This window comes from Microtus pennsylvanicus, chromosome 15 (genome assembly GCF_037038515.1).
Source record: "Microtus pennsylvanicus isolate mMicPen1 chromosome 15, mMicPen1.hap1, whole genome shotgun sequence".
NCBI lineage: Eukaryota > Metazoa > Chordata > Mammalia > Rodentia > Cricetidae > Microtus > Microtus pennsylvanicus.
Genome location: NC_134593.1, coordinates 521,353 through 531,273, shown reverse-complemented (window position 1 = coordinate 531,273; position 9,921 = coordinate 521,353). Strand labels below are relative to the sequence as shown.

At 39.8% G+C, this 9,921-nt stretch overlaps 1 protein-coding gene across 25 annotated transcripts in view; it reads right to left on the bottom strand.

Annotated features, from left to right (window-relative positions):
* Positions 1 to 1,095: 1,095 nt before the first annotated feature.
* Positions 1,096 to 9,921, bottom strand: part of Hnrnpc (heterogeneous nuclear ribonucleoprotein C) — a 28,728-nt gene continuing 19,902 nt past the window's right edge. For 8 of the 25 annotated variants that reach the window (XM_075949834.1, XM_075949833.1, XM_075949837.1 and 5 more), the window contains 6 exons: positions 9,693 to 9,807; positions 9,099 to 9,146; positions 3,736 to 3,896; positions 2,212 to 2,325; positions 1,906 to 2,087; positions 1,096 to 1,809 (listed from right to left, as the gene is read on the bottom strand). In XM_075949834.1, coding sequence (XP_075805949.1) covers positions 1,726 to 1,809; positions 1,906 to 2,087; positions 2,212 to 2,325; positions 3,736 to 3,896; positions 9,099 to 9,146; positions 9,693 to 9,807 — 704 coding nt within the window. In that variant the 3' untranslated portion in view covers positions 1,096 to 1,725. The remainder of the gene's footprint in view (positions 1,810 to 1,905; positions 2,088 to 2,211; positions 2,326 to 3,735; positions 3,897 to 9,098; positions 9,147 to 9,692; positions 9,808 to 9,921) is intronic. The other 17 variants (XM_075949848.1, XM_075949847.1, XM_075949849.1 and 14 more) reach the window with 6 other exon arrangements.

The following is a 9,921-nucleotide window of genomic DNA, read 5'->3' as shown; positions in this document are numbered from 1 at the left end:
ATATCCATCCAAGATCTAGATCCTTCCCTTGACTACCTGCTTCTAGATGGCCCAAGTGTGGTTCAGCAGGTTGTAACATGGAACACAGAATCTAAACTAGCTAAAAACTCAGTACAGTTAAATATGAGTGTTCATGTGAAAACCCAGGACTATACACCAAGATCATACAGGTGGGGGCATGGGACCCAAAGGTAGCCCCCAAATAGTCATTCTATTTTTAACTCAGTACAGTTAAATGTGTGAGTGTTCACAGGAAAATCCAGGATCATATGGGTGGGGGGTGAGACCCAAGGGTATAGCTCTCAGTCATTCTACTTGTAACTCAGTTTTTACCATTTGTTACATAAAAGGAAATGTTTGTCTACTGTGCACAGGATGAAAACACAAGCTAGCACTGTCTGCTAAACGGAATGATATATTTTGAAAAATAGGAAGTCTATGTTCATAAATGACCAGGTTTTATAGCCCACTATACAGAAAAATAGGGGTAAATCAAAAATAAACTGGCTGTCAGGACCAAGCCAAGTAACAAACAAGCTTCAAAGCCTTTTCACATTTTTAGCCTTAGAATGTTGGTTCTTAAGCTGGGCCATGGTAGTGGCACACACCTCTAATGCCAGCACTTTGGAGGCAGAGACAGGTGGATCTCTGTGAGTTCAAGGCCAGCTGGGTTTACAGAGCAGTTTCTAAGGCTCAAAAGCTATACAGGAACTCTGTATTGAAAAAAAAAAGTTGGGTCTTATGTGGCGCATTGTTCGCAATGACTGAAACTAATCTAGCAAGGGTAAGCTCATACAGATATTAGCCCTCCCTCATTGTACTCTCAGTTTTCTGAAAGACAAATACTTTCCTATATCCTGTGAGGCCAGGATGGGAATCCAAATAAAAATTAACTAGGCTTCTAAACAGTAACTGAAACAATAAACCACTCCATGTCAATATAATTTAAAATTAACATTCATCTTGAAATTATTTTAATTTATATTGGTACACATGACTATGACTCAAAAACTCTTTAATATAATCTGGTAAGATTTGCAGAAGTCAATTAAAAAAAGTAATTATAATAAAAATCAGTTTTTTCCTTCAAATTCCTGGTTTAATAAGGAATTGTTTATTTTGAGAAAAAGATCCCAAACATCAGGCTGTTCACAAAAATAACCCATGGTATTAACTTTAGAAAACAAATATTAAGACTATTACACTATTTTCCTGTAAGATGCATTCGACATGCCAACTCTCATTCACAAAAATACATGGTTACATTCGTGTTGAACAGCCCCACTCAAGTGAGGGAAAACACACACCTCTAATGCAAAGCTGCTCTCAGGGATCACAAGTAAATGAGATAGATGCCTCTGCAGTTAGGGAAGCAACTACTGAAATTATATGAATGGGAAGAACTGTACTCCCTGCATAACCAGAGATTATTTGGAGACAGTTGATAAAAACCATACATCGTTTTATTGTTAAGTCAAAGAGGTATCAAAATTAAAAGCAAAACTTACAGGGTAAGACTTAACAAAACTACTAAGGAGCATCAAAGGATGTGAGAATGGAACTAGGCGCAAGGCAATTATGAATCAATGAACACAGGAGAGGAAGAGGGCGAACAGTGAGACTGTGCTGAAGACACTAGGGGAGAGGATCTGGTGTTACTTCCATCTCTCACAAGCGCCTAGGTAAATGAATAACAGGATAAGATCTCTAAACTCCGCTATGTGCTTAGGAATCATCCTCCCCATTGGCGCTGTCTCTGTCATCCTCTCCTTCCTCAGCTTCTTTTTCATCGTCCTTGATCAGCTCCAGCTGTGAGAAATGGAAACCAATAAAGTGGCGTTAGAGGTGTTCCCTGTCTCCCTGGACCACAGTCCCCAACTTCCCCTCCTGTCACCAGGTGATCACCTGATCATCCCCTCGATCCTCATTGTCATCGTCATCCAGCAGGTCGCCCTCCTCGGCAGAGTCATCTGCGCCCGCCTCAGACTCCATCTTGACGTTTGTCTCGTCTTTCTTCACAGAGGCACTGCTCTGCTCCTCCTCCGACTTCTCATTCTTCATCTCTACTGGGGAGGAGAAGGACAAGTCTGTCCAGGGGCAAGGGTTGCCCACAGGATATAGAGAACTCTCATTAATCAAAGAACAAGGATAGTCTTACAAACAAACAAATGCCCTTCCCAAACATCCCAATTTGCAAATACATTAAACTACCTGCTTGTTTGCTTTGTTCTTTTTCAATTTTTTCCAGGCTTTCCAGCAGAGAATCCACTTTTTGTTTTATCTGAGTCAGCTCCTTCTTAATGGCCTGAAGGTCATCACCTTTCACTGTAACAAATACGTTATTAGATTAGAATAAAACATAATTTACCAGTTGTTGAAAATGGTCTCTTGGGGCGGTGGTGGTGCACGCCTTTAATCCCAGCACTTGGGAGACAGAGGCAGGCAGATCTCTGTGAGCTGGAGGCCAGCCTGGTCTACAAGAACTAGTTCCAGGACAGGCTTCAAAGCTGCAGAGAAACCCTGTCTCGAAAAACCAAAAATAATAATAATCAGTCTCTTCCTAAGTGCTGGGTTTTTTGAGCACCATAGGGGGAAATTGCTTTAACAGCCATGTATTTCCAAAAAAAAAAAAGTAACAATTTGGATGAGGTAACAACCACAACAATAAGTAATGGAAACTTTTTTTTGGGGGGGGGGGGAGAGACAGGACTTCTGAGTACCCCTGGCTGTCCTGCAAGCTGTGCTGGGATTAAAGTTGCATGTCATCACCACCAGCTAAGTAACAGAAACCTTTATCTTCAGTTGGTAAATGACTTATGTTAATGTTATATTATAGAACTTGTATGTTACAGAACTCACAGATCTTTCTGCTTCTGCTAGGATTAAAGTTGTGCGCTGCCACATATCAGCCTTCTTAACCTGAAATTCTTAATCACTACTTTTTCCTTGGCTTGTGTTCATGAATAAGTCAGAAGCAATGTCAAGTGTCATACAACATTGTTCTTTATTATGGAAGAGGGAAAGTTTTTCTTTTGTGGGTTTTTCAAGAGGGTTTCTCTTTGTAACTTTGAAGCAATTACTGTTCTGTAACTTGTTCGTTTGTTGACCAGGCTGACCTTGAACTCAAGAGATCCTCCTGCCCCATCTCCCAAGAGCTAGGACTTAAAAAGTTGTGTACCACCACCACACATTAACAGAAAACAGGCTTTCGCTATGTGCCTGCTCCTGCCTCCCTAATGTGGGGGCTAAAGCCATGACTACTAAAGGATCTCTCAATGAAACAGGAATTCACTGACTTTGCAAGTCCAGGTTGCAAGTTGCTCTCAACCACCCCCACCCTGCCAAGGTAGTTAAAGTAAGGTACTTCTGTTTTCTATGTACGCTCAAAACCCAAACTCAGATCTGCATCCCTTGCAGTGCAGCAACTTTACCAACTGAGCATCTCCCAGACTCACCCCTCATCTCACTGTTTCAAGTTCATACACATATACCAGTTATATCAACTGTAGCAATGCCCTTAATTTAAAATAAATACAGGCTGGAGAAGTGGCTAAGTTTGTTATTCTTGCAGAAGTTCTCAGCACCTATGTTGGGTATCTCACATCTGTAACTCCAGGAATCAACACCCACTCTGAGCCCAATAGCCCCACCCTACATACATATATGTAAATAAAATTTGGAGGTAGAAGGCATTGAACAAACACCACACCATGATAAAAGCAAATTAACACTTACATTTTCCGGATTTGGAAGAAGAGCCCCGTTGTCCACTCTTTGAATTGAATCCACTTTTGCCCCTCCGAGAGGTGTTTCCAGAAACACGTTGGCGTTTAGAAGGCACCACCGCTCGAGCAATTGGAGGAGGAGGAGGAACACGTGCTGGGTAGCTATACATCCTATGGGGGGGGGGTGTGTGAATGTCTTACAACAGAATTCTGTTTGATGCGATTCAAAACTCCACTCTGTTGAAATACCACCACAGAAACTCCCGAGAGGAAAAATCATTCATTGAGTGATAGATAGGCTTGGCTGGTTAAGTACAATGTTTATTTCCTCTCTGACACTTTCGACAGAATATTACTTATAATGAATTGCTTTTTAAGCAATCAACATAAAGTCAAGTGTAATGCTCATAAAATGACTAAAATTTACCAAGGTATTCATTTTTAACGAAGTCTGATCACATAAACAAAAATGCTGCTACTATAATTACCAAGTTCAGCCACCTAAATTTTTCACCTTAAATAGGAAAAAAAATAACCCACAGCTAATCAGAGGACAGGTAACATAGCAGCACATTAAAGCATTTGCTGCCAAACCTAATGAGCTGGATTTGATCTCTGGAATTTGGATGAAGGGAAGAAGAAGCCAGAAGTTTTCCTCTGGCCACATGACTGCCCACCATCAATGTGGAAACATCTTACTACAATTACTTATTTTAGTATGCAGAGGTATGGCTGGCACACCATACTTAAAGCCAGCCAGGACCACCTGGAGGACTTCCATTCCATAGGAGAATATGACCTATCACAAGTAAAAGGTAACTTTAATTAAATCAGCTTAATGGAACAAAGACGAATTATATTTGTTGATTTGAAATGCATGTTACACTGGTTTGTCCAGCTCTACCATTTTAACCAACAGTTCTCCCATTTACCTTCATTTCTGTGAGACAAAGTTTACTACAGCTATTTCTTATTGTTCAAGGTTGCCTAAGAATCCCTGAATCTTAGGCCTTAACACTTTCTGAATTAACAATAAGTTAATAAACATTTAATAAAGCACATGCCATTAGTACTGCAGAGGCAGGTGGATCTCTGATTTTCAAGACCAGCATGGTCTGTACAGTGAGTCCCAAGAAGAGCACTACAAAGTGAGGTCCTACTTCAAAAAACAAAAGCCAAACAAAAGGAGGTACAGCAGACAGAAAGAATGCACCTGCTACTCCTATCTGCGTTTTTCTGAAACAGAGACTGCTTAATTATCTAAAAATTGTGTTTTCATCCTCTAAATTTGCAACAACAAATATACTTTTAATAAAGATCAGTGCGAAAATGAGAAAAAACTACAGAACATCTTATTAATCTCTTGTCACATAAACTCTTTAAGTGGACACAGAACAAGGATTAAAAAATATTTAGGTCCTTTTAAGCAGACTTATGTTTTAGAGTTAGCATACTCTGTAGATTTATTTGCTAGGCAAGTGATGGTGGCTCACAACTTTAATTCCAGCACTACAAAGAAATCCTTGTCTTGGGGGCAGGGGACTAAAGGAATCCTTTTTTCCCCATTATACTGTGTGATTTGCATTTGTTTCTTTCATTCTTGTATTTGACAGGCTAGCCTCAATTTGACAACCTTCTGAGGGTTGGAATTACATGCCAATCACCATTATCATTATTTCTGTTATTACATTCAATTCCAGTCATTTCAACAATTTGAAAGATTTACACAAGTTTGAGTCATTTGCTAAGCAATACAGTTTAATCATTACACACGGTATTCCTCACAGGTATCACAGTAATCTAGAGAAAAGCATGCAAAATACAGCTGGGCTCCTGAGTAGGATGTAGAGAGGGTACAAGTATATAAACCATCTACCTCTTACATAAGGGAACCGCATCTCTTATACATGAGGAAGCCACAGGGAGTTTTGAAAAACTATCATACCAAGTTACTACACCTCTAAATGAAAACATTTCAACACTAAGAATGCTTTGGACAACTAAACATACTAGGGCACACAGCTTGTAAGAAAACAAGCCAGGTGAGGTGGTACACTGTAATCACAGCACTGAGGCAAAAAGGATCTTTAAGCAGACCCGGGCTACCTGAGGCTGCAGAAACTAACATCAAAGTCAAAACTAAATACACACAACCAGCTCATCACCGTGTGGATTTTAGAATACTTGCAAAACAGAATAGTGATTCAAAAATCTGCACCACAAAGAGTCAACATGACACGCGAATATATGCAAGGTAAGAATGCCAACTGACTCTGAAATCCTTCATTTGAATCTACTTTTCTTAATTAGTAATCTCTTTGAAAGGCTTCAGAACAAAAGTAATCTAGGTTATGACATACGTGTTGAACATTAACTTCATGGGAATTTAGCATTACCATGTCACACTGCTCTCGTGTGTCAGGTCCAATTTAGGGGTGGGGAAGAGGCCAGAATCTTCCTAGTAACCCAAATTCAGATGCTCTTCCTCACCCGCTAAATATTGGCTTGCAAAGCAGCTGATTTACTGGGCAAGGGCAAGGCAATTCCTATCACTAATCCCTGAGGCAAACAGCTCTGAGTTCATGGTCAACAAGTCTCTTAAAAACAAAGGAACCATTAAATCTTATTAGAGATGAGCTACAAAGGAATCTGGTTACTCTAGTGATTCCAACAATGATGTATTCTGTACAAGACCACCCACACAAAATGAATGCCAGGTGGCATCTAGCTCCAAAGGGGAGTTAACTCTAAGTTACAAAGTTCTTTGCTGACCAATCAATTTGTCTTGAGTAAACACTTCCTCTACCACTACAGAACAACCATGCACTCCTGTGTTTGTTGTTTATATGACAAAGCTGCCAGGACACTTCAAGGGTTTCTTATCAGCTCCTTGTTTCTCATGACGCCAGTCTTTAAAGTTGGGGCAGTGTGTATCTTTTACAGTCTTCACTTAGTACGGCTCCAAGTGGATGACACTGTGATCACCCCCCTCCCTCCAGCTTATCCTTTGAATTAAAAAATTCAAAGGCAGTGTTTAAAAACACTGTTAACAACTTTTGTATCCTGCCAGTGAATTGGTTCAAACCTTTTAATCCCAGCAGAAGAGGCAGGATGATTGCTGCCAAGTTCTAGGCCTACAGGTCCAACTATAGGTTCCAGGACAGCCAGAGCTGATGATACACAGGGAAACCCTTGTCTCAAAAAACCAAAATTACAAAGGAACTTTTTAATCCTTCTTCCACAGCACCCCTAACTTTTCAAAACTTAATTGGAAATTCCCTTGGCCAGATAATTCTCTGTGTCTTACTGCTGCTCCAATATACCAATATTTCCACATACAACTCAAAGTGAGTTTTTCAGAAATGCAGTTAGAGAAATTCAGTCTGGAAAATAAAACAGAAGATTTAAAGACATACAATTCTTTGAATACTATTAAAATAGTTAAAATCTTAAAAAAAAAAAGTACCTATTTTCTAACTTGATAAACCTCTAAGACCAGCAGTTGGGAGGAGACATAAATTCAAAGAAAGCTCAAAGAAAAATAATCACCAATAGAGCTTGTGATACGTGTTATATATGTGAGGCTAGCCTAAAAAGGTTAAATGAAAAGGGAGATGCCCAATAAAAGCAAGGATCTAATTCAAGTATTTTAAATAAATAAACGGCATTAGCTATATCCTCCAAACATTCATATGTACTGTTCACCCATTAAAATGCATTTAAAGTCCCACCTTCCTACTATGCCTAACTGAAAACGTGGTTTTTACTTCTGGCCTCCATATTCCTGTGTGTGAACATGTATACACACAGTTCAATAGGTGCTGCGAGATGGCTCATCAGTTAGGAGCACTGACTCTTCTTCCAGAGGACCCAGGTTTAATTCCCAACTTACTTACATATGACTAAACTATCTGTAACTCCAAAAGTCTAACACCCTCACACAGACATACATGCAGTAACTGCAAATTTAAAAAGAAAAAGTCCTCCTTTCCTGGGGCGTGTGTACAAGTTTATCACTCATTATAAGGACCCAATGACAAACGAAGGTACATATTACAGCACAGAAGTCCATAAAGAAGCTACAATGGAAGGAATTTTACCAACACAGAAGACACCCTCAAGGCTTCATGGAATGTGCCCTTCCATTAACCCTGACCTAAGATCCCAAGCCACATGATATAGAACTGGTTGGGGATAGGTGGATGCAATGCAGAGGGTCTTATGACCCTCCCCGATCCTTTCCCTCTAAAAGGGATGATCTAAGCCCGGTTATTTAGATGTTTTGGTAACTCTTAACCTCTGAAGACAGTAGACCTGATAATACAGCTACACTGCATTGTGTAGGTCTATGTGCTGCTACTGCATGCCATGATCAAAGGTGTACACATACCACCACATCTAGTACCATGATAACTTCTGTCTGCTCTCACCTAACTCTACCAAGTCAAAACCCTCATGGTTGTCCTACAAACACTAAAGCCATTTAAGGTCCAAGTTAGAAATGTTTGCATCTCCCTGTTTGTTAGAACTACACTATAGGCCGGGTGGTGGTGGTGCATGCCTTTAAGCCCAGCACTCAGGAGGCAGGCAGATCTCTCTGTTCAAGGCCAGCCTGGTTTACAAGAGGTAGTTCCAGGACAGGCATCAAAAAAACCTTGTCTCAAAAAAAATAAAAAAAAAAAAGTAAACTATACGCCACACTTAAAAATCTTAGCAATGTTGCTTTTAAAGCAATTTGCTATCATACATGACTTAATGTTTCCTAGTTCATTAAAAGGTATATTCAAAGGTAACTATGCGAGTTTAAACATTAGGGATCCTTTCTATTCTAATACAGATCCTTTCAAATCAACGAAAACGCCATGCTGTGATATGGGTACAAGCTGGCTCAGGAATGAGACCACTGCCTGATGACCCACATTCCAACCACAGTACCAATGCTTGTCACCTCACACGTGCCTGCAAAAAAGCTGATCTGACAAGCCTCTTCAGCAACTAGACCTCCAACACGTGAAACAGACATTCAAACAAACCAATATACAGAAAGATTTTGAGTAGGGTTTGTTAACATCTTAATATCTTATTAGGTTTTAATTTTGAGTAGAAAGCAGCATTTGAGCAAGGCAGTGGTGGCACATGCCTTTAATCCCAGCACTCGGGAGACAGAGTCAAGCAGATCTCTGTGAATTCAAGGGCCAGCCTGGTCTACAAGAGCTAGTTCCAGGACAGGCTCCAAAGCCAGAGAAACCCTGTCTCAAAAAAAAAAGAAAAAGAAAAAGGCATCATTTGAAACCTGTCATTCATTACTTAAAGAGAATGTGAGCGTGTTAGGCTTTTAAGGAATATCCAAAAAGAAAAAATCCTTATACATACCTGTCATAATAATCCCGTTGAAAGTCATAGTCCAAATCAAATGAGGAACTGAAAAATAAATACCAAAAGATTGTTTTGGAGTTGCTGTTGTTAATTCAAAAGGCAGACGGGGTGAAAACAGGCCAAACCACCACAACAATCGATCAGTAAGATTAGCAACAAATAATCCCCATTCATTCAAACAAAACAATTGCCCTCCATATTGTCTTAAGACCACTGGAGAAGCAGTGATCAAATTAGTTACTCAGGTGAGAATTAACAAAATAACTTATGAGGAAAACCATGAACACTGAAAACCATGAAAGAATAATAGTTGTTAAACCATAATCCCCTTTCTTCCTTATTCCCCAGTTTCCTAGAACCTAACAATTTTCTCTTGAATTCATGCTAAACTCATAAAATTATTCTTAAATAGCACAAATCTGAGAGCTAGGAAACAGGGGCAAAAGGGAAAGTATGTTAACACAAGTTAATAAGCATTATACTTTTACACATAGAAAAAACACATTGCACTAACCCTCCCCACATCCAGAAAACACAGAGAAGATGCCCACTGATGGACACAATGCAGTTATAAATAATAAAGTTCCGGACCTGAGTAGAGGGGACGGAGAAGGGTGTTCTGGTACTGACCCGTACATCTCCGCTGCAGATCGCTTCACACCTGCTTTCCCTCGGTTCACTTTTGGCTCTGCAGCCAGATTAATATCTGGAAAAAAGAAAACAAAGGGGAAAGGGGGGAAAATTAAACACAAAAACTTCAAGGCAAAAAGACTGGATTATAATCTCTAGCAAAGCAAATAAAACCCGTATTTCAGACTGT